Here is a 26,351-nt window from a genome sequence, read left to right on the forward strand (position 1 = left end):
TTCCATCATTACACCCCGGCTGCACCGGAACACTTCCATCATTACACCCCCGGCCTGCACCCAGACACTTCCATCATTACACCCCCAGCCTGCACCAGGACACTTCCATCATTACACCCCGGCCTGCCCGAACACTTCCATCATTACACCCCGGCCTGCACCCAGACACTTCCATCATTACACCCGCCTCACCCAGCCCATCACACTGCCTGCACCGGACTTCCATCATCACCCCGGCCTGCACCGGACACTTACACTGGCCTGCACCCAGGACACTTCCATCATTACACCCCGGCCTGCACCCAGACACCTCCATCACACACCCCGCCTGCACCAGGACACTTCCATCACACACCCCGGCCTGCACCCAGACACTTCCATCATTACACCCCGGCCTGCACCCAGGACACTTCCATCATTACACCCCGGCCTGCACCCAGGACACACTTCCATCATTACAACCCCTGACCTGCACCAAGACACTTCCATCATCACACCCCCGGCCTGCAACCGGGACACTTCCATCATCACACCCCTGGCCTGCACCAGGACACTTCCATCATTACACCCCGGCCTGCACCCAGGACACTTCCATCATTACAACCCCGGCCTGCACCCAGGACACTTCCATCATTACACCCCGGCCTGCACCCAGGACACTTCCATCATCACACCCCGGCCTGCACCCAGGACACTTCCATCATTACACCCCTGGCCTGCACCCAGGACACTTCCATCATTACACCCCGGCCTGCACCCAGGACACTTCCATCATACACCCCGGCCTGCACCCAGGACATTTCCATTACACCCCCGGCCTGCATCCAGGACACTTCCATCATTACACCCCCGGCCTGCACCCAGGACACTTCCATCATCACACCCCGGCCTGCACCCAGGACACTTCCATCATCACCCCCCGGCCTGCACCCAGGACACTTCCATCATTACAACCCCGGCCTGCACCCAGGACACTTCCATCAACACACCCCCGGCCTGCACCCAGGACACTTCCATCATCACACCCCGGCCCACACCGCAGACACTTCCATCATTACACCCCGGCCTGCACCCAGGACACTTCCATCACACACCCCGGCCTGCACCCAGGACACTTCCATCACACCCCCGGCCTGCACCCAGGACACTTCCATCATTACACCCCCGGCCTGCACCCAGGACACTTCCATCATTACACCCCGGCCTGCACCCAGGACACTTCCATCATCACACCCCCGGCCTGCACCCAGGACACTTCCATCATTACACCCCGGCCTGCACCCAGGACACTTCCATCATTACACCCCGGCCTGCACCCAGGACACTTCCATCATCACACCCCGGCCTGCACCCAGACACACTTCCATCATTACACCCCCGGCCTGCACCCAGGACACTTCCATCATTACACCCCGGCCTGCACCCAGGACACTTCCATCACACCCCCGGCCTGCACCCAGGACACTTCCATCATTACACCCCGGCCTGCACCAGGACACTTCCATCATTACACCCCGGCCTGCACCCAGGACACTACCATTACACCCCGGCCTGCACCAGACACTTCCATCAACACACCCCCGGCCTGCACCCAGGACACTTCCATCATCACACCCCGGCCTGCACCAGAACACTTCCAACACACACCCCTGGCCTGCACCCAGGACACTTCCATCATTACACCCCCGGCCTGCACCCAGGACACTTCCATCACACCCCCGGCCTGCACCCAGGACACTTCCATCATCACACCCCGGCCTGCACCCAGGACACTTCCATCATCACACCCCCGGCCTGCACCCAGGACACTTCCATCATTACACCCCGGCTGCACCCAGGACACTTCCATCATCACACCCCTGGCCAGCCTCCTTTCCTCTTGCACCACCGGCCCATGTCAGTACGATATACAACATTATTCCTACCTAAACCTGTGCCTCCCTCCACACCTGTCGCCTTCCACACCTGCCTCCGTCCACACCTTCTCATACCTGCCGCCTTCCACATCTGCCTCCTTCCACACTTGCCTCCTTCCACACCTGCCGCCTTCCACACCTACCACCTTCCACACTTGCCTCCGCCCACACCTGCCTCCGTCCAAAGCCTCTGTCCACACCTGCCTCCCCCTCCACACCTGCCGCCTCCACACCTGAACTCCCTCCTGCACCCACCTCCACACCCTGCCGCCTCCACACCTCCACCTCCCACACTTGCCTGTCCACACCTGTTCTTTCCACACCTGCCTCCGTCCACACCTTGCCTCTGTTCACACCTGCCTCCCTCCACACCTGCCACCTTCCACACCTGAACTCTCCACACCTGCCGCCTTCCACACCTAACCACCTTCCACACACTTGCCTGTTCACACTTGCTCCGTCCACACCTGCCTCCGTCCACACCTGCCTCCGTCCACACCTGCCCTTTCTCACACTTGCCTCTGTTCACACCTTGTTCCAGTCCACACCTGCCCGTCCCACACCTGCCCGTCCACACCTGCCCCATCCACACCTGCCTCCATTCACACCTGCCTCCCCCACACACCTGCCTCCGTTCACATCTGTCACCGTTCACGCCTGCTTCCGTCCACACCTACCTCTGTTCACATCTGTGGCCTTCCACATCTGCCTCCTTCCACACTGCCACCTTCCACACCTGTCCCCATCCACACCTGTTCCCATTCACGCCTGCCTCTGGTCACACCTGTCCCCATCCACACCTGCCTCCATCCACACCTACCTCTGTTCACATCTGTGCCCTCCACACCTGCCTCCTCCACACCCTGCCCCCTCCACACCTGTCCCCATCCACACCCGCTCCGTCCACACCTGCCTCTGTTCACATCTGCCTTCCACACCTGTCTCCTCCACACCTGCATCCTCCACACCTGACCTGTCCACACCTGCCCCTTCCACACCTGCGCCTTCCACACCCACTGCTTCCACACTTGCCCTGCCTCCCACCTGCCTCCGTCCAAAGTTGCCTCTGTCCACACCTGCCTCCCTCCCACACCTCCGCCTTCCACACCTGAACCTCCATACCCACCTCCCTCCACACCACGCCTCCACACCTACCACCTTCCACACTTTGCCTGTCCACACCTGTCTCTTCCACACCTGCCCCGTCCACACTTGCCTCTGTCTCACACCTGCCCCCTCCACACCTGCCGCCTCCACACCTGAATCCCTCCACACCTGCCGCCTCCACACCCACCACCTCCACACTCTGCCTGTTCACACTTGCCTGTCCACACCTGCTCCGTCCACACCTGCCTCCGCTCCACACCTGCCTCTTTCTACACTTGCTCTGTTCACACTCTGCCTCCGTCCCACACCTGCCTCCGTCCACACCTGCCTCCGTCCACACCTGCCCCATCCACACCTGCCTCCATTCACACCTGTCATCGTTCACGCCTGCCTGTCCACACCTACTCTGTCCACATCTGTGGCCTTCCACATCTGCCTCCTTCCCACCTGCCACCTTCCACACCTGTCCCCATCCACACCTGTTCATTCACGCCTGCCTCTGGTCACACCTGTCCCCATCCACACCTGCCTCCGTCACCTCACCTCTGTTCATCTGTGGCCTTCCACCTGCCTCCTTCCACACCTGCCTCCACACCTGCCTCTGTTCACATCTGCCGCCTTCCACACCTGTCTCCTTCCACCTGCATCCTTCCACACGACTCCGTCCACACCTGCCTCCTTCCACACCTGACCCTTCCCTGCCTCCTTCCCTGCCTCCTTCCACACCTGCCTCCTTCCCACCTGCCTCCTTCCCACCTGCTTCCTTCCACACTTGCCTCTCTCCCTCCTGTCTCCACCCTGCACTGTCTTTGTCCACAGTTGTCTCTGTCCACACCTGTCTCCTTCTACACGTGTCTCAGCCAACATTTGTGTCCCTCACACCTGCCTCCTTCCATACCTACCTACCCCCCACATCTGTCTCCGCACACCCCTCCGTCCACACCTGCCTTCCTCTACCTGTCTCGCTCCACACCTACCTGCCTCCCAAACTGTCTCCGCCCATCTGTCTCCTCCACAGCCGGTTCTCTCCACCTGCCTTCCTCTACACCTGTCTCGCTCCCATCTACCTCCTCTCAAACTGTCTCCGTCCACCTTCCTCCGTCCACACCTGCCTTCCTCTACACCTGTCTCCCTCCCACACCTACCTCCTCCCCAAACTGTCTCCGTCCCACCTGCCTCCCTCCCACCTGCCTCCCAGTCACCTGTCTCCGCCCACACCTGTCTCCGTCCACACCTGCCTCGGTCCACCTGTCTCCACACATGTCTCCGTCCCACTGCCTCCCTCGACACCCCGTCACACCTGCCTCCTCCCACCTTTCTCCATCCACACCTGCCTCCCACCACACCTGTCTCCGTCCACACCTGCCTCCCACCACACCTGTCTCCCATCCCTGCTTCCCCACCACCTGTCTCCGTCCACCTGCCTCCCAGTCCACACCTGTCGTCCCTCTGTCTCCGCCCACACCTTTCTCCCGTCCACCTGCCTCCCACCCACCTGTCTCCGTCCACCTGCCTCCCACCACACCTGTCTCCGTCCCACCTGCTTCCCACCACCTGTCTCCCGTCCCCTGCCTCCCGTCCACACCCCTCTGTCTCCGCCCACACCTCCCCTGCCTCCCCACCCCACCTGTCTCCGTCCACACCTGCCTCCCACCACACCTGTCTCCCGTCCACACCTGCCTCCCTCCACCTTCTCCGTCCACACCTGCCTCCCCTCCCCCTTCTCCATCCACACCTGTCTCCCACCACCTGTCTCCGTCCCACCTGCCTCCCCACCTGTCTCCACCTGTCTCCGTCTACACCTGTTCCGTCACACTGTCTCCGTCACACCTGCCTCCCCACACCTGTCCGTCACACCTGCCTCCTACACCTGTCTCCGCCCACCTTTACTATCAAAACAGTAGTGTACAGTAGGTCAGTAAAACAGAATGTCTTGTTCCCAGCCATGTGAGTGTTGGTGTCGCTTTAACGGAACATTACTTTAGCATCTTAAAGCTTGACACTAACACAAGCAGGGAGACTAAATTACCCAGAGTAGAACTGGTAAGTGTTAAGTGTGTAAGATGAGATCAATGATGATACTTTTCTCCATTACTTACACGACTTATCACTCCCTGCAGTGAGTATTTATAATATGGTTTACTTACATGGTGTAAACTTCACGTTTCTTTTTGTACATCATATTTCCATATGTGGGTTTACACTTCACGTTACTGATAGAAAATGTATTTCTTGTTATTTATCGAAGGTATACTCTGTCAATTATTTTAGTACACTTCATTTTGTTTATTCATGTTACTTATACAATGTACATTTAAAGATAGTTTTACTAATATAGGTCACGTTACTGAAATAAGTATTCTTACTGATACCTTGAATCATGTTGTAAGTAATTTCCCTCACAATACACGTGATCAGCCAGTCGAAGAAACAGTCAGAGGAGAGCACATCGCTCAGAGGGCAACTCTTCTAAAATTTCCTCAACTGGATATATGAGACGCGTCTAATCTCGGGACTTTTACACCATTTAGTGAAGAAAAAATAAGACATTTGAAGCTGTGATTCTGTCGTAAACTCGAATACAGGTGATACGCAAATTAAGTTTTTTAATTCCAGGTACCGAGATACATTGAAAAGGAAAAGTAGTAGTGGTAGGTAAAATAAGCCTTTATGTACACAAGGAGACACTGCACACGACTGCCTCCACTTCCCAAATTATGACGTTAGGTACCCATTCACAACCAGGTGTTCAAGTTCTACTTGGATACTGACGGCTCAATGAAACACAGTCTTCACAGATGCAGTTTACTGGGAGAGGTCTGTAGAGTGGTGCAGCAGCACAATCACACACCTCCCAAAGACATTGGGGACGACTTGAGGATCTACGATGTCTGGCTTCATCTTTCCATCTCATCGCCGTAAGTCTGAGAATCCCATCGCATCTTCAGTCGCTGTGGCGCTCACTGCTGGCGGTCACATTAGCATTTTCTGAAGCTCGGCATATGTTTATAGAACTTTGCATTTTTTTTTCTAAAGCATACGTTTCAATGCTTCCTCATCAAAGTACAGACAACAATCCGGTCTCCAAGGCGATTATAATGTGTATTATTGCTTTTCTGGGTATTTTTGCATGCTGATCCCAAAAATGTTATCCATTTTGCTCAATCAGGTCAGTACAGTATATAGCATTTTAAGCGGAATTCAGGTAAAATATTGGCATTTTTCGCTCAAAATGGGGTCCTCATATTCGTTCATTAAAAAATCATCCAAGACATTGCAAGCCTCAGAAAAGATTTCAGTCAGTTTTAATCCTTCACGATGCATTCACTCCCCGTGCTCGCTGGCCATTTAAATGTCGCCCATGAAGCAAGGAAAAGTATATGTCCGTGTTTTTACATATTTTTCTTCAAATTTCTTTTTCATCTGGTGGTACATGGCATGTTTCCTCTGTCTGTGGGATATTCGAGCAGACAAGCAGCACTACATGCAACGTGACTGGCCTGCAAGAAGTGGACTTACTCCAGGTTCTCACAATGTTGTTGCCCATGCTCTGGTGAATCCGCAGAACATTCTTCTTCCGCCACTGCACATCAAGCTCGGTCTGTTCAAAAACTTTGTAAAGGCACTGGACAAAAAAAGCCAGGCTTTCAATTTTCTGAAAGAAAAATTTCCAAAAGTCAGTGAGGCAAAGCTGAATGCAGGAATTTTTGATGGCCCTCAGATCAGAGAGCTTTTCAAAGATCCAAGTTTGATTGCAGCATGGATGTAAATGAGAAGAAAGCCTGGCATGCCTTTAAGTCTATTGTCTCCAATTTTCTTGGCAACTACAGAAGTCCAGAGTATGAACAAGTTGTTGAGGACCTACTTCTGAGCTACAAAGTTCTTGGTGCACGCATGTCCATCAAGATGCACTTCCTCAGCTCCCACTTGGACTACTTTCCAGAGAACTGTGGTGATGTGAGTGAGGAACAAGGAGAACGCTTCCATCAAGATATCCGTGTAATGGAGGAGCGGTACCAGGGTCGCTGGGATATCAACATGCTCGCCGACTACTGTTGGTGTCTGAAACGGGACGCCCCAGACACCAACCACCAAAGAAATTCTCTGCGACAGCCATTTATGCATGTCTAACTGTAAAGGCATCTATGTAGTTGACATATTTTGGTCCTATGTGTTGTGGTTACATTTCTTATGATATATTTTGCATAAAAATTTTGACATCATATTTAAGAATTTCGATTTTTTCCTAATTCCCATAGCATAAAAATCTGACCTGATTGGGCAAAATGAATGGCATTTTTGGAATCAGCACGCAAAATACATAAAGAATCAGCTAAGAAACCCCGCACCTCATGAATTTTTTTTTCAAATGCAGCCCAGTGTTATCTATACAAGACTCACAAAAGTCACAGAAACTTGCTTTTTCCTTCACAGCACACAGGAAGTCGTCAAACGTTTCACCCGGTTCTTGAACTCTTGAGTAGGAGCCCCTCCGGTCCACGATGACGTTACACTGACCCCGAACATACGCCTCCATCGCATCGAGGACAGGCTCCAACTCTGTGTCGTCAGCTACACCAATTCCGTAGCGAAGGATTCGAGTCCACTCGTCGTCCAGCACAGACACAAGTGCTGCTCTCTGCTTGGCTGGGGGCAGGGAGGAGATCTTCGTCAACGTCACGTACCCCTTAAACTTGTGGCGCAAGGCATCAAACTCCCGTAGTGAAGCCGAGGACGACATGTGCTGGACACGGGAAACTTGGCCTGCCGTGGCGCACCACTGCTGGCGGCAGCGTCGCCACTTGTAGTCGTTGTGCTGTGATGAATTGGCTCCTGTTGAGAGACCACATACTCCAGGATTTAGCTCATGCGTTCTTCTCTACGCTGGGATTCTCCCTGGGCTTGCTTAGCCATCTCTGCCCGTCAGCTGTTCCAGTTGCTTTTCCATCTTGAATACGTAAAACAAGCCGCGATAGACGAGCACTGGATCCTACTCTCTGCGCTATGTTCAAGTTCTACTTGGTTACTGACGGCTGAATGAAACACAGTCTTCACAGAGGCAGTTTACTGGGAGAGGTCTGTACAGTGGTGCAGCAGGAAACAATCACACACCAGGTATACTAGAGGTGCCCCAAGTACGAACCAGCTATCTTAAGAACAAGAGGCGAGTGCTCCATCCACTCGGCCATCGTGCACCCAGAACTCACAATAAGTTTATGTAATTCTCACTATTAGCATCAAGGCTCACTAAAAACAATTGTTTTTTTTTTCTACAAATTTCGTAAAGATGTTGATCTATATTGATTTAAATCTTCCAGGCGTTTTTTCTTATGTTAATCCTAACTAACTAAACTCACCCAGTCAAACCTAACCAAAACTATCCTAAACTAACTAAATCTAATCTAAACTTACCTAACGAAAGGAAACGAAACGAAACGAAACCAAACCAAACCAAACCTAACCAAACCTAACCTAACCTAACCTAACCTAACCTAACCTATTCTAACGATCTTCAAATGCATTCTAGTTAAGATAGGTAACATTAGATTGGGTAAGGTGGGTTCAATTTACCTGTTTTAATAGAAGTTCAAGATACCACCGCCGCCACGACACAAGTAGACCACGATACAGATCTTCACAATTACCGTAAGTTTAATGTGTGTGTGTGTGTGTGTGTGTGTGTGTGTGTGCTCTCCTTGGTTTCCCGTTACTGTTGAGTCTACCCCAAAATAGACCGCAATCATAACTACTTCATAGAAAATGGGACTCACACAAACATACAATTATTACGTTTCACTAATATAGCAAAAATGTGATAACGTAATATATTTTGGCCGTATATTACAGACATTTTGCCAGTTTATTCATTCATAGTAGTTAGGTTAGTTTGTTTATCAATTATAAATTAAGTGGAGTTTGTTTATTTACATTAATCAGTTGTGTTTACGATGTCAAGTGAGTTTGTTTACATTAGTCAGCTGTTTTACGATGACGTTATATCCAGATCACAGGAGTAGTGGTGCCGCCCGTTGATGATGACTTGACTTATTAAATATGTTTATACTTAGTTCATTATTTAGGAAAGATTTCATAGTTAGAGTTTGAAGACAAAATGACTTAAGAGATTTTGTATAATTCCAACATAATAATAAGTTATCATTAACCTCTTGAGTACGATGACATAAGTTCTTGCGTATCATTACTTAACCTCTTGATTAGAACAATTTAATCCCCTGAGTACACACTTAATCCCTTGACAATGACTTAACCCTTGAATACAATGACTTAACCCTTGAATACAATGACTTAACCCCTTGAATACAATCACTTAACCCTTGAATACAATGACTTAACCCTTGAATACAATGACTTAACCCTTGAATACAATGACTTAACCCTTGAATACAATGACTTAACCCTTGAATACAATGACTTATCTTAATGATGATATATGCAAAGTTAGATTTTAAATATATAACCTCAGGTCTACAGTTGAATTATATTACCGTAAATTGATAATATTATAGCATATCAAAATTACCTGCCCAAGAGCATGATTTACCATATCCGAAAACAGGAGTATTATCGAAAAATTTGAGAATTATTATGTTCGTAAGACTTAACGGAGCATGAAACATAATTTATATAGGCAAATTACTTAACGGAGCATGAAACATAATTTATATAGGCAAATTACTTAACGGAGCATGAAACATAATTTATATAGGCAAATTACTTAACGGAGCATGAAACATAATTTATATAGGCAAATTACTTAACGGAGCATGAAACATAATTTATATAGGCAAATTACCTAACGGAGCATGAAACATAATTTATATAGGCAAATTACTTAACGGAGCATGAAACATAATTTATATAGGCAAATTACTTAACGGAGCATGAAACTTAATTTACATTGGCGAATTACTTAATGGAGCATAAAAAAAAATACTTAAAAAAAAAACATTAAATATTAAAAATTCCCCTCAAACAATATATTTCACGAAAGGACAAAAAATAATATAACCCACAGTAGCATAAGACTTGAAATAGACCCTAAAACACTATATATGTGCGAAATATATCAATGCCCTATTAAAAACCTTCAACCATATTCAGTGGGATAGAGTGATAGAGGAACAGGTGGATGGGAATAGAGCGAACTATCCAGCCTGAAACACCCAATCACCAACCACTTTAGTCCAATTGTATGAGACATTGCAGCCAGGGAGAAAGTTAGAGGCCGGGGGGGCGGGTTGAGATTGAATGAAGGATTGGGAGGGATATATGGGAGGGAGGATATGGGATTGGGAGGGGGGGATAGGGATTAGGAGGGGGGGATTGATATCGGGTTTTGAATGAGTGGGATTAGAATGGGGATTAGAATTAGGAGATTGAACATGGGAAGAGGGATTGTAAGGAAGGAGTAGACTTAGGGATTGGATGATTAGATGATTGGATATGGTGATACGTGATTGTAATGGAAGATGGAAATAAGTATTGGGAGATAGGAATTGTAATTAGGAAATGAGGAAGAAGGAATGGCGGCTTAGAAAGGAGAAATAGGAGGAGGAGAAATAAGAAATGAAAAGAAAGATGAGTGAGAGTAAAAGGAATTAAAGGAGAATCAGATAAATAAGAATAAGAACGAAAAGTAAAAGTATAATAAATGTATGTAATAAGTAATGTGTATTAATGATAGATAGATAATGAATAATCACATCGTATGTAATATAATTTCTGTCGTCCACACACACACACACACACACACAGCAGCTCTGGTCTTCCCTACAGTAAACAAAACGCTCGACCAGTCAGTCTTCTTCACATCTCCAGGTCATACTCGAGCATCAGGGAGCCGGGAACGTGTGATTCATTAACCTGAACAAGGAAAGAAACTGATACTTTGTTCAACATCCCAATAATTACTCACACGAAAATAGCAACAACAACAACAACAACAACAACAAGAGAGAAACACTCACATGGTTCAGTGCCCCAGCTATGACGTCACAGCCGACACACACACACTCTCACAATGTCAGACGCCGCCTCCAGCTGACCGATAAAAGTCTTTCACTGTAAATGTCACTAAAGGTCGGGGACTCATGGTGTGTAAATTATGTAAACATCACGTTCTAGCGGTAAGGAAAAAGGGGTTAGAATGGCTTTACTTTCTTACTTTATTCTTATTCAGTTTACGGGTGTAATATATGGAGTCTCTGTGGGGCTTTATGGTTTCCTTACCACCTCGCCCCTTCCACATCTGAATACGAAATTTCGCGTTAGGTTAGGTTAGGTTAGGTTAGGTTAGGTTAGGTTAGGTTAGGTTAGGTTCGAATTTATTTGTTTAGTTTAGTTTGGGTTGGGTTTGATTAGTCTTAGTTAGATTATTTTAGGCTTGGTTTTATCAGGATAAGTTAGGTTACATGAAGTTTACGTAAAACCCAAGACGCAAAATTCAACTTTCTGATTACTTTGAAAACGATCACAACGAGTTGTGGTCGTTTTATGCTTAAGATACCATCACCTTATCACTGCTTGACAGCATCAGTGTTGTCGTGATTACATGAGCAGGACAAGGTCCCAGCCTTGTCAGTCATCAAGGATGTATCCGTGTTCCCTGGATGCGACAACTTTACCACCTCCATCATTTACCCAGGAACATACGCCGGGGAGAACCTGGCAGTGACTCCCCCGAAGACACTAACACCAGGACACGAGTTACAAAAAGATAGAAGGGAGAAAGACGACTGGAACAATAATATTATAATAATTACTAGTGAAAACAAACTTGCTACCAGAGTCAACGCTTCATCTTGGACTCTCTGAGAGAAATATCCACCAGGAGCAGTGAGCGACACTGGTCATCATCAAGGTGGAATCATTAATGCTTCACGAGTCAGAGGGGCAAGAATATCGTGCCTTGGCCTTTAAACTCAGCTGGGACTGTCAAATGTAGTGATGGTTAATCCAATGCTGTATGTTCCAGCATCACAGTGTAGCAGTCCAGAGAATAAATGCTTGTTCAGTCACACGTCCCACCTAAGGCAATCAAGGATATCTTTGAAATATCATTAGTTGTAAGATCCTTTTTTCGTAACTCTTGCTCGAGAAAATACACACAAAATTAAAAAAAAAAGTTAGATTGGTTGTGGCAAGAATGAGAGGTTATCCAAGTTATCCCAGTGTTCTGTAAATGTCCTTATTATCTTCCTTAGTCTAAGTGTCGCCTGTGTATTCACTTTCTGTTTACGCTGGTTAGGTTAGGTTAGGTTAGGTTAGGTTAGGTTAGGTTAGGTTAGAATTTGAACCTTTTTTTAAATCATAGTTGGAAGAGAATTTACTGTTTATTCAGGTCGAAAATTACACTCAAGAGTTGACGTATGGAAAAGCACATACATACTGCACATACCACATATACACCACACAGACTGGCGGCCTCGAAATTCCTAATCGGTAACTTCCCTGAGTGCATCCCTCCCTCACCCCACCTCCAGAAACACAAACCAGGCAATTTGTCTGTGGTCAACCAAGGTGTAAATTCAACTCTTACCCCCAACACATTAGCATAGATAAATTAATAAAAAAATATATTTTCTTTGTTTCTAAAACCTATCCATGCATTTGTTTTGGTAATGAACATGAATATATAACATGATGCTGGAGCTCCGAAACAGGATACTGCTTATTGGCTCCCGATATTCCACCAATGAGCGTTGACCAGAGAGGTTCCCACCGTACCTCGAGGCTCGCCTTCGCTCCACAATATGTCGACAAGGAGGAGGAATTTGGGGAAAAAGTAGTGATCACTGACGAAAAATCTTTAAGCCTAAAGTGTAGTAAAGTGTCATGAAGTGGCCAAAAGTGTCATGAAGTGGCCAAAAGTGTCATGAAGTGGCCAAAAGTGCCAGTGTTCTAAAATGCCGTAAAGATCCATATAGTTGCATAGTGTCATAAAGTGGTATAAAGTATCATTACGTGTCATGAAGACTCCAAGTCTCGAATAGTTATAAAGTATCCAAGCAACATATAAAAGTGTCATGTCATAAGAGGTCGAAAAGTGTCGCAATCTGCTGTGAAGTCTCTCAGAGTTTCGTAAAATGCCGGATGTCGTAGTGTCAATAAAGTATGATTAATGCTTTAAAATCTCGCAGTGTCGTATAGTGTCATTAGTGTCGTAAGTGTTTCAAAGTGTCTTAAGCTATCGCAAGGTGTAAAGTGTGTCATGGAGTACAGCAAGGTGTCGTTAAGGGCCATAAGGTGTCATAAAAGTGTCAAGACGGTGCCAGGAGGTGACCCTGTACGGCGCCAGGGCTTCCGTGATCACCAGGACAAGGTAACTACCACTAATACTACTGTTGTGTTCTTGATATATTGAACACGTTCTCTTGGTCATCAATTTGGCATAAACTAATGCTTAAGATCGTTGATTCTGCCTTAATTGTTCCTGTAAGTTAAGTGTGAATAATGATATAGGTGTGTGGCGGGGGACGGGTAGACAGCAAGTAATCTTAACTGGATTTTTTCTCTTCTTTCTCCAGGTAAGTGTGAGTTAAAACAGCTCTTCGAGGGACATTAACACTCCATATCTCAGGTACGTCCACGTTATCATATTAAATTATTATCGTTTTACTCATCAGCTAAGTGTGGAGTCCTTCGCATCCCACAACAGCTTTAAAGGAACGTTATGCTTTTCTCCTCCATCTTTGAGGACGTCGGTGTCCCTCCCTAATCAATGAATCAACGTGATGCCCTCACTCGTTCACGCCGACACCCGCTCTTTATCCTTACTCCGTCTTTGTGGTCGTCTGTGGTCCCGTCGCTGTCCATATGAAAGTCAACCCCCTCCCCTCTCTTACACCGTCTATAAGGGTATCGGAGTCCTCCTCTCACCTTCACCCCGTCAGAGCCTCACCTCTTCCATTCAAGTGGGTACAGTGATCACACTCACCTGTTTTAGAGGCATCTGTATCTCTCCTGGAAAGTTCTCGTTACAATGAGATAAAATGACCCTCACCATGCTGCCTTGGTTTCATTATCCTGCTTTATAGAATATTAGCTAATCGACTTCGCGTTTTGGAGTCGTCATGTCCTCTCTATCAGCTGTTAATTCGTTAAATAAGCCCCAGTCTTAATTGGTAACAAACTAACCTATCCATTGGGATTTGAGCTTCAGTTCCAGTAAGTATCAATCCCAATGGATCCCAATGTTAATGGGCTCCAACCGTAATGCTGTAATTAAGGTCTTTTTGGACAGAGAATCATCTGATCTTAAAATTTTCAGTGTTGACTGTCACAACTCGTCATCAGAGACAAAATGTTTTCGGAGAGTTGGATCTCTCATCCCACTTTAGATGTGTGGGAGCGTCCTCACACTCATGCCTCAGGAACGTCCTCACACCTCGGGAGCATTAGACCACCTCCTCGTGTTTCAAGAACATCAGAGTATTTGTCTATGTAATTTGTAGGTGCCACGTTTTCTAAGCTCGCACCAAACAGCAATTTTTCAAAGTTTTATAAAGGTAGAAGGACATTCGTTTTGCTGTATTGGGAGCGCTGTTTCTTGTTGACTGACGGTAAATTTCTATCTCTCAGTTTTCCTTCCGGACCGAAAGTTTGGAGATATATAGCAATGATGCTGTCCGTCCGTCCGTCAGTCCGTACGTGATAGAATTCGTACCCACTCGGCAACTCACCACAAACGTGAAGGGTGTTTAGAAAATGACGTAATTTTGAGGGGCAAACTACTTAATATGTTTCATTAAAAATTAACAGGATTTACGGGAACGTATGAAGCCACTTTCAGTACAAAAGAAGAATTAAATATTAATGAGGAATAAGTTCCAGGGTGTAAATGGCAACAGGTACATTTCAAATGGTTAACACAGAACATTATTGAGTTATATTCAGCCAGTAAGCCACTGTGTTGTGAAGGCCTAGCCCGGAAGTGTAAGGTCCAATCCCAACTAGGATAAGCACAGGTGAATATGGTATCTAAGTGTGGTGAACGTATGGTTGGTATTGGTATGGTTTACCACCATTACAGTCCAACCTTAAGGTCAGACAATGGAGAGGTTTAACCTTTATCTTCTACAATATATTAAGGCTGTTTAGGATATCTAATTGACTAACTCTAACATTGACATAGTTTTCGTAAACAACAACAACAACATTGTGTCATTCTCAATATACTTATATCAGACATCCTCACCACTCCACTGGGTGTGTTTCACAAAAACAAGGGAACGCGAGCGCAAGAAAGTGGTCATAATTCGAGCTATTCTAATTTCACCTTATTTTGACACCAAATGAACGTCACATTAATTGACTAAACTTGTGTAACATAAAATATCATAAATTTCAATTAATTAATATTACATTACTTAGGATTTTTTCTTGTCCAAGTGATATCCCAAGTGGAATGTGTATAGTTCATTATACAGTATATGGAGTAGTAGACCACAATTTTTCTTCGCTATTAATCCTACCACCACCCACTTTGAAGAGGGTGCTCAAAAAAAATATATGTTCTCTTTTATTTAGTTGCCTGTCCAGCCTCCCGCCTCTATCACGGCCTGTAGTCTTGACCTCATGTTCCCGGAGTGGTTCCGAACAAGGTCCGTGTGGGCTATCACCTCTCCCTCGCCGGCTCCCAGGTGGTCACAATTGAACCCCAAAGATATTCGATCGGGTTCATGTCTGCCCCTTTGCTAGGCCAGTCCAGCAGGTGGAGGTTCTCCTGTGTGAGGAACCACTGCTGAACCAGCCTGGCTGTGTGGGCGGGGCAGCGATCCTGGACAAATATTATGGGGCCAGGAGGGAAGGCAAATGTATTTTTAATTTTTTTTTCACGCTAACGTGCTCATTTTCGGGGGTCAGCGTTGACTTTACACCTTGGCTGACCACTGATTAATTGACTGGTTTGTGTGTTTCTGGAGGTGGGGTGAGGGAGGGATGCACCCAGCGAAGTTGCCGGGTATAAATTTTGAGGCAGCGAGTCTGTGTGGTATATAAGTGGCATGGACTGTACATACATACATACATACATACATACATACATACATACATACATACATACATACATACATACAATCTTATCTGACTCTATTTCCCCCTTTCTCTCTTTCTGTCCTTAATCTATCATTTCTTGTCACTTTTTCAATCCCTTTCCTTCTCCTCCTCACCCTCTCTCCCTACCTTCTTTCTTTCTCTTCTCTCTATTTCCTTTCTCGTTCCCACTCCCCCTTTTCTTTCCCGTTGCCTCTCCTCCTCTTCTCTCTCCTTCCCCTCAATCTCCCATCACTTTCTTCCCCATTTCTCCTTTTCTCTTCTTTTTTTCCTCTCTCCTCCAAAGTCTAACGCTACCTCTGCTTTCTTTCCAAACCCTTCCTCTTCCCTCCTCCTATCCCCCACCTTCTCCTCTTTCGCCCATCTCTTCCTCCTCCCCTCTCCAATCTCCTTCTCCCTCCCAACCATACCACCTCTTCCTCCTCTTTCTCCTCACCACCTCTGCTCCCACTTCCCACCATGCACCACCTCTTCTCCTCCTCCTTTCTCCCTCTCCCCGCCCACCTCTGCTCCCCCACCTCCTCCCCACCATACCACCTCTTCCTCCTCCTTCTCCTCTCCCTCACCACCTCTGCTCCCCCACCTCCTCCCCACCATACCACCTATTCCTCCTCCTCCTCACCACCTCTGCTCCCCCACCTCCTCCCCACCATACCACCTATTCCTCCTCCACTCCCCCCATCACCTCCTCCTCCCTCTCTTGGAATAAAGATTTCAAGGAATACGTCTTGAACCTCACCCTTCAGCTGTCTGTCTGTGTGTCCGGGAAAGTGGCCATATTTTGTAGACGGGGATGAAAGTGAGTTTGTTTTTGAGACGAGACGGAATTGGAATCTTTTTTTATGGATATTTTTTTTAATATAAGGAACAGGATATATATATATATATATATATATATATATATATATATATATATATATATATATATATATATATAATTTTTTTAAATAAAAGAATAGTGATCAAAATATTGTGGCTTTCTTTTTAATAAGTGGAATACTCACTTTTTCTTCAAAAAGGGAGATAATATGTTTATATTTTTGGAATTGCAAGAAATGAAGAAGTTTTTTTTCGTGGGGAGGCTGAAGAAGTTGAGGATTTCATGAATTGTAATAAAAAGCATCAACAAAATCTCTATAAACATGATATCAGCAGAAACCTAACTCAAAGTTTTTCAACAACGAAATACCACCAAAGAATCACAGCCAAAAGACCAAAAAATACAAGAGTCATCTGTCTGTTTAACTGGGAAGACAAAACAAATATCTCTAAGTTACAGGTTTAAATATCCTTTATCAGAGACATTTGTCGAGGTGTCAAAACTCTAAACGTACAATGACCAGTTGGTGAGACTCTCTCCTGTTGAATAGAAGTTGTTATCAATGATGGTAGAGAGAGACAAGGAGATTGAGAGACAGAGATATGGAGAGAGAGAAAAGGAGAAAAACAGATGCACGGATGGAGAGAAAGAGATAAACAAAGAGAAGAAGATAGAGAGAGAGAAATAGGAAGGGAGAGAAAAAGATATATAAAAAGACGGAAGGAATGAACACACACACACACACACACACACAGATAGATTGATAAATAGATCCCTTACTCCTTCTCCTCCCATATGAATGTGATGTTTCTATGTAATGTGATGACGCCACAGTGACGTTGATGTTACTGAGTGACATCAAAAGGGCTCTGACGTTTATGAGTGACGTGGAAAGAGTTCTTGCGCCCATGTTGACGTCAGAATAGGTTTGAGTCTCGGGCGTGACGTCAGCGAGGCTTTGAGGCGTACGAGAGACAACAGTTTTAGGGAAGATTATTATTGTTGACCTTCTACTTAAGTCTTCCTTTGGTATATTTTGTTTATCTTCAACTAAAGAAATGGGAAATGTAAGTCTCTCTCTCTCTCTCTCACCCACCTGTTTCATAACACTTGTAAAGATCGCCACAAAGGATAACTTCACTATGTTGGCCTTCACCTAACTTTACTATTCTAACGTCAGTGTGTGTGTGTGTGTGTGTGTGTGTGTGTGTGTGTGTGTGTGTGTTGTTACGACCGTGTCGTATTTTTCTATTTTTTATAACATGCTTCCATGTTGTTCCATATTATTCCTGTAATGATGTGTTATATTTACTATTATATAATCTAGTCACCTTACCCCTTGTGCTGTTAAGGTTTTAACTGTTATTATTTGTGCCCATCTTATTTCTTCATTTAGTATTGTAACAAGCATTCTTTGTTTCTCTAACGACCATCTGCTTCGTTAAAGGATCCATGTTTCACCAGAGGGTCTCATTGGGGGAGCAGACCCTATATATAGCACTCCACCAGTAGGCTGAGTTCAGTCCAGTCCTCTTGTCATTCAGTCCACGTTCTTTTGAGTGACACCGTCACCTGTTACTTATACTATTTTTATTTCTGTGTTGTTCCTGTCGCCACCAATGTGGTATATCTATGTGAGTACCTATTCATGTCTCTTATGTGTCCATCAGTGCTTGCTTAGTTACATTTAGTTAATTTTGTTAGTTATTTTATGTTTATGCGTTAACGTAACCCAGTGCTTTTATTTTTATTTTGATGTTTCGATGTTTTAGTATCATTTGTGTCTTAAAGGTTTCGATATTGAATCAATTTGTTGTGACAGCCTCACGAGGCTCTTTATTGTGTTAGTATTTTATTTAATTAAATTCTTGTTACTTTATTTATTTTTATTCCCTTTTGATTTACTTCACTTTTCTTTTTGTTTGGTTGCGCCTAGAACCTGGATATTAAAGTAAATTAAGACTTCATGTAACAGTGTGTGTGTGTGTGTACCATCCCAGAATACCACAGTGAACGTCAGCTGAAGAAACAGAAGAGCTTAAACTGGCTAATATCATCGTTGATGATGGGCAGATGGAGTGAACATCTGTTTAGAAAAGACCTATTGCACTCTCTCTCTCTCTCTTAAGCTACAAACTTACAGTAAAGTAATTATTTATTCCAGTACATTATTCAACACCTGACAGCAACCTTGGTTTCCCCTGGGTTCACACACACACACACACACACACACACACACACACACACACACACACACACACACACGGAGATATATTTGGCTTGAGGTGATCATTCAGGCGTGTGTGTTGATGCCTCCATCCTCATGTTTGTGTAGTGAACTGTGAAGGCTGTCTGTCTCAGAGTATCAGGAGCTTCATTATGTCTGTGTTTATGTCTGTGTCTGTCTCTTATGTCTGGTCTATCTATGTCTGTGTCTCTGTCTTGTGTCTGTGTCTATGTCTATGTCTGTGTCTGTGTCTATGTCTGTGTCTGTGTCTCTGTCGCGTCTATGTCTGTGTCTGTCTGTGTCTGTGTCTGTGTCTGTGTCTATGTCTGTGTCTGTGTCTCTGTCTGTGTCTATGTCTGTATCTATGTCTGTGTCTCTGTCTGTGTCTATGTCTGTGTCTGTGTCCATGTCTGTGTCTCTGTCGTGTCTATGTCTGTGTCTATGTCTGTGTCTGTGTGTCTGTGTTCCATGTCTGTGTCTATGTCTGTGTCTGTCTGTGTCTATGTCTGTATCTATGTCTGTGTTCTCAGGTCTATGTTCAGGCCAGTAGTTCATGCTGTGTCTGTATGTCAGGATCTTGATATGTCTGTATGTGTCATGTCGGTGTATTAGAAGCTTGGTATGTCTGTGTGTCTGATCTGTCTGAATCTGTGTCTACAGTATGTGTTGTCTGTGTGTATTTTCTGAGCTATGTATGGATACGTGTAAGTATGTGTCCCGAGTTGAGTATGTGCATTGATCAGTAATTGTGTGTGTGTGTGTGTGTTACTCAATCTGTATTTCTTCGTATGTATGTATTTGTGTGGCTTTACCTCTGTACGATCTGTGTATGATCTGTGTGTGTGTGTGTGTGTGTGTGTGTGTGTGTGTGTGTGTGTGTGTGTGTGTGTGTGTGTGTGTGTGTGTGTGTGCCTGCAATCTACTACATATGGGTGTAAATATTTGTTGATTGTCGTAAGTCAGTCTAGCAAGAGTTTTATTGCATCCTATTCACTGGACTCGGACCACGAAACACTGGACTCAGACCACGAGACACTGGACCCAGACCACGAGACACTGGACTCAGACCACGAGACACTGGACGCAGACCACGAGACACTGGACTCAGACCACGAGACACTGGACTCAGACCAGGAGACACTGACTCAGACCACGAGACACTGGACTCAGACTCGAGACACTGGACTCAGACCACAGAGACACTGGACTCAGACCAGGAGACACTGGACCCAGACCACGAGACACTGGACTCAGACCACGAGACACTGGACTCAGACCACGAGACACTGGACTCAGACCACGAGACACTGGACTAGACCTCGAGACTGGACCCAGACCACGAGACACTGGACTCAGACCACGAGACACTGGACTCAGACCTCAGGAGACACTGGACTAACCACGAGAATGGACTCAGACCACGAGACACTGGACTCAGACCACGAGACACTGGACCCAGACCACGAGACACTGGACTGACCACGAGACACTGGACTCAGACCGAGACACTGGACTCAGACCACAGAGACACTGGACACAGACCACGAGACACTGGACTCAGACCACGAGACACTGGACTCAGACCACGAGACACTGGACTCCAGACCACGAGACACTGGACTCGACAACACATAAAACCACTCTCTCTCTCTCTCTCTCTCTCTTGGTCCTACAAGATTGAATGCCACATCCTAACACTTGAAACTTATAGGAACCATCCTTTCACCCTATAACACTAGAAGGTTATAGGAAGATCCTTTGCTCCTCAACACCAGGCTGCAATAGGAACCATCCCTTTCATCCTTATAAGACTAGACGGTTATAGGAAGCATCCCTTTCCCTCCTATAAGACTAGACGGTTATAGGAACCATCCCTTTTACTCCTATAAGACTAGACGATTATAGGAACCATCCCTTTCTCTCCTATAACACTATAAGGTTATAGGAAGCATCCCTTTCCTTCTTATAAGACTAGAAAGTTAGAGGAACCATCCCTTTCCCTCCTATAACACAAGAAGGTTATAGGAAGCATCCCTTTCCCTCCTATAACACTATAAGGTTATAGGAAGCATCCCTTTCCTTCTTATAAGACTAGAAAGCGAACCATCCCTCCTCCATAAGACTAGAAGGTTATAGGAACCATCCCATTCCTCTCCTATAACACTATAAGGTTATAGGAAGCATTCCTTTCACTCTATAAGTTTAAAGGTTATAGGAACCATCCTTTCCTCCTATAACACTATAAGGTTATAGGAACCATCCTTCACTCCTATAAGACTATAAGGTTATAGGAACCATCCCTTTCCCTCCTATAACACAAGAAGGTTATAGGAAGCATCCCTTTCCCTCCTATAACACTATAAGGTTATAGGAAGCATCCCTTTCCTTCTTATAAGACTAGAAAGTTAGAGGAACCATCCCTTTCCCTCCTATAAGACTAGAAGGTTATAGGAACCATCCCATTCCCTCCTATAACACTATAAGGTTATAGGAAGTATCCCTTTCACTTCTATAAGTTTAGAAGGTTATAGGAACCATCTTCTCCTATAACACTATAAGGTTATAGGAACCATCCCTTTCACTCCTATAAGACTATAAGGTTATAGGAACCATCTTTCCCATAACACTATGGAAAAGGAACCATCCTCTCCCTCCTATAAGACTAGAAGTTATAGGAACCATCCTTCTCCTATAACACTATAAGGTTATAGAACCATCCTCACTCCTATAAGACTAGACGGTTATAGGAACCATCCCTTCCTCTCCTAACAACACTATAAGGGTTGAAGCATCCCTTCCCTCCTATAACACTATAAGGTTATAGAACCATCCCTTTCCCTCCCTATAACACTATTATAAGGTTATAGGAACCATCCCTTACCCCTCCTATAAGACTAGAAGGTTATAGGAACATCCCTCTCCCTCTACAGACAGAAAGGTTATAGACCATCCCTCTCCTCCTATAAGACAGAAAGGTTATAGGAACCATCCTTTTCCTATAACACTATAAAGGTTATAGGAACCATCCCTTCACTCCTATAAGACTAGAAGGTTATAGGCATCCTTTCCCTCCTATAAGATTAGAAAGGTTATGGAACCATCCCTTCCTCTAAACACTATAGTTATAAAGCATCCCTTCCTCCCTATAAGACTGAAGGTTATAGGCATTTTCTCCTCTACAAACAGAAGGTTATAGGAACCATCCCTCTCCCCTCTATAAGATGAGAAGGTTATGAACCATCCTCCTCACTCTCCCTCCTATAAGACGAAGGTTATAGGAACCATCCCTCTCCTCCTATAAGACGAGAAGGTTATAAGAACCATCCTCTCCTCCTATAAGACTAGATTGAAGTGCATCCCTTCCTCCTATAAACTAGAAGGTTATAGAACCATCCTCTCCTCATAAGATGAGAAGGTTTATAGGAACCATCCCTTTCCTCCTACACTATAAAGTTATAAGAAGCATCCCTCACTCCTATAACTAAGTTAAGACACCCTCCCTCCTATGAATGAGAAGGTTATAAGAACCATCCCTTTTCCTCCTATAACACTATAAGGTTATAGGAACCATCCTCTTCCTCTATAAGACTAGAAGGTTATAGGAACCATCCCATTCCCTCCTATAAGACTAAAACGGTTATAGGAACCATCCCTTTCCTCCTATAAGACGAAAGGTTATAGGAACCATCCTCTCCTCTATAAGACTGAAAGATTATAGGAACCATCCCTTTTCCCTCCTATAAGACTAGAAGGTTATAGGAACCATCCCTTTCCTCTATAAGACTGAAAGATTATAGGAACCCTCTCCCTCCTAAGACGAGAGTTATAGGAACCATCCCTCTCCCTCCTATAAGACAGAAGGTTATAGGAACCATCCCTCTCCTTCCTATAAGACGAAGGTTATAGGAACCATCTCTCTCCCTCCTATAAGACGAGAAGGTTATTGGAACCATCTCTTCCCTCCTATAAAGGCGAAGGTTATAGGAACCCTCTCCTCCTATAAGACGAAGAGAAGGTTATAGGAACCATCTCTCTCCCTCCTATAAGACGAGAAGGTTATAGGAACCATCTCTCCCTCTATAAGACGAGAAGGTTATGGAACCACTCTCTCCCTCCTATAAGACGAGAAGGTTATGGAACCATCCCTTTCCCTCTCTATAAGACTAGAAGGTTATAGGAACCTCCTCTCCCTCCTAAGACGAAAGGTTATAGGAACCATCTCTCTCCCTCTATAAGACGAGAAGGTTATAGAACCCTCTCCCTCCCATAAGAGAGGTTATAGGAACCATCTCTCTCCCTCTATAACACTAGAAGGTTATAGGAACCCTCTCCTCCCATAAGACGAGAAGGTTATAGAACCATCTCTCTCCTCCTATAAGACGAGAAGGTTATAGGAACCATCTCTCTCCCTCCCATGATCAGAAGGTTATTGGAACCATCTCTCCCTCCTATAAGACGAGAAGGTTATAGGAACCATCTCTCCTCCTATAAGACTATAGGAGTTATAGGAACCATCCCTCTCCCTCCTATACATCTAAAAGGTTATAGGAACCATCTCTCTCCCTCCTATAAGACATAGAAGGTTATAGGAACCTCTCTCTCCTCTATAAAGACGAGAAGGTTATTGAACCATCTCTCTCCTCCTATAAGACGAGTTATAGGAACCATCCCTCTCCCTCCTATAAGACGAGAAGGTTAGGAACCCTCTCCCTCCTATAAGACAGAGAAGGTTATTGGAACCATCCCTTTCCCTCCTATAAGACGAGAAGGTTATAGGAACCATCTCTCTCTCCCTCCTATAAGACGAGAAGGTTATAGGAACCATCTCTCTCCTCCTATAAGACTAGAAGGTTAGGAACCATCTCTCTCCTCCTATAAGACGAGAAGGTTATAGGAACCATTCTCCCTCCTATAAGACGAGAAGGTTATAGGAACCCTCTCCCTCCCATAAGACTAGAAGGTTATAGGAACCATCTCTCCCTCCTATAAGACGAGAAGGTTATAGGAACCATCCCTCTCCCTCCCTATAAGACGAGAAGGTTATTGGAACCACTCTCTCCCTCCTATAAGACGAGAAGGTTATCGGAACCATCCCTTTCCTCCTATAAGACTAGAAGGTTATAGGAACCCTCCCTTCCCATAAGACGAGAGGTTATAGGAACCATCTCTCTCTCCCTCCTCCTATAAGACGAGAAGGTTATAGGAACCCTCTCCTCTCCCATATAAGACGAGAAGGTTATAGGAACCATCTCTCTCCCTCCTATAAGACTAGAAGGATAGAACCCTCTCTATAAGACGAGAAGGTTATAGGAACCATCTCTCTCCTCCTATAAGACGAGAAGGTTATGAGTCACCCTCCCTCAGACAAGACTAGAAGGTTATTGGAACCATCTCTCCCTCTATAAGACGAGAAGGTTATAGGAACCATCTCTCTCCCTCCTATAAGACGAGAAGGTTATAGGAACCATCTCTCTCCCTCCCTATAAGACTAGAAGGTTATAGGAACCATCTCTCCTCCTATATAAGACGAGAAGGTTATAGGAACCTCTCCTCCTATAAGACGAGAAGGTTATTGGAACCATCTCTCCTCCTATAAGACGAGAAGGTTATAGGAACCATCTCTCTCCCTCCTATAAGACGAGAAGGTTATAGGAACCCTCTCCTCCTATAAGACGAGAAGGTTATTGGAACCATCTCTCTCCCTCCTATAAGACGAGAAGGTTATAGGAACCATCTCTCCTCCTATAAGACTAGAAGGTTATAGGAACCATCTCTCTCCCTCCCTATAAGACGAGAAGGTTATAGGAACCATCTCTCCTCCTATAAGACGAGAAGGTTATAGGAACCAACCTTTCATTCAAACGATTCAAAAAAATTCTCCCTTATTCTTCTTGTTAGTTTGCCCTACGCCAAGAATCCTGACCACACTTCCTGAACAACGTACAAGAAGTAAACACTCTTCCTTCTCCTCCTCCTGATACTTCTTCCTCCTCCTGATACTTCGTCCTCCTCCTCCTGCTCCTTCTTCCTCCTCCTGATACTTCTTCCTCCTCCTGCTCCTTCTTCTTCCTCCTCCCTCCTTCTTCCTCCTCCTGATACCTCTTCCTCCTCCTGCTCCTTCTTCCTCCTCCTGCTCTTCTTCCTCCTCCTCCTCTTCTTCCTCCTCCTGCTCCTTCTTCCTCCTCCTCATACCTCTTCCTCCTCCTGCTCCTTCTTCCTCCTCCTCATACCTCTTCCTCCTCCTGCTCCTTCTTCCTCCTCCTGATATTTCTTCCTCATCCTGCTCCTTCTTCCTACTTCTTCTGTTTTCCTTCTCAACCTTCGCTTCCTCCTGTACCTCCTCTTCCTTTATCTCCTCCTCCTCAACCTCTTCCTCCCCACCTCCCTCCTCAACCTTCCGTACCTCCTGTACCTCCTGTACCTCCTCCTCCTCCTGTACCTCCTCCTCCTCCTGTACCTCCTCCTCCCCTGTACCTCCCTCCTCCTGTACCTCCTCCTCCTGTACCTCCTCCTCCTCCTGTACCTCCTCCTCCTCCTCCTGTACCTCCTCCTCCTCCTCCTGTACCTCTTCCTCCTCCTGTACCTCCTCCTCCTCCTCCTCCTCCACATCACAAATCTTTATAGCCTCCCCTTCCCATCCTAAGCTCATCCCCAAGACACCCAGGATGGACTCCAAACTGTGTACTTTGGAGGCCCTTTACCTCCCCACAAGCCAAGTGTGTGTGTGTGTGTGTGTGTGTGTGTGTGTGTGTGTGTGTGTGTGTGTGTGGGAGTAGAGATACTTACTTTTGTGTGCGAGCCAGAAGACGTTCCAGCAAGTCGGCCGCATAGTCTGGTTCAGCTTGTTGTACTCCATCCTCCTCGCGTCCTGTAGGGGATAGTGGTGGTAGTGGTTAGTTGTGGTAGTGGTTAGGTGGTGGTAGTGGTTAGTGGTGGTGGTAGTGGTTAGTGGTGGTGGTAGTGGTTAGTGGTGGTGGTGGTAGTGGTTAGTGGTGGTGGTGGTAGTGGTTAGTGGTGGTGGTAGTGGTTAGTGGTGGTCGTGGTGGTAGTGGTTAGTGGTGGTGGTGGTTAGTGGTTAATGGTGGTGGTGGTTAGTGGTAGTGGTGATGGTTTTGTCATTATAAAGTAAATAAACTATACAGTGACAGAAAGCCTCCCACACCAAACAACTCTCTCTCTCTCTCTCTCTCTCTCTCTCTCTCTCTCT

At 45.7% G+C, this 26,351-nt stretch overlaps 1 protein-coding gene across 1 annotated transcript in view; it reads right to left on the reverse strand.

The window, feature by feature from the left end:
* The window catches only part of LOC121855386 (U8-agatoxin-Ao1a-like), a gene marked incomplete at its 5' end in the record, with an annotated part of 44,128 nt that extends 18,109 nt beyond the window's left edge, over positions 1–26,019 (reverse strand). Inside the window, one exon of the mRNA XM_042350278.1 lies at positions 25,931–26,019. Coding sequence (XP_042206212.1) covers positions 25,931–26,019 — 89 coding nt within the window. The remainder of the gene's footprint in view (positions 1–25,930) is intronic.
* Between the last annotated feature and the right edge of the window lie 332 nt (positions 26,020–26,351).

Source organism: Homarus americanus, unplaced genomic scaffold (assembly GCF_018991925.1).
Source record: "Homarus americanus isolate GMGI-L3 unplaced genomic scaffold, GMGI_Hamer_2.0 scaffold5382, whole genome shotgun sequence".
Taxonomy (NCBI): domain Eukaryota; kingdom Metazoa; phylum Arthropoda; class Malacostraca; order Decapoda; family Nephropidae; genus Homarus; species Homarus americanus.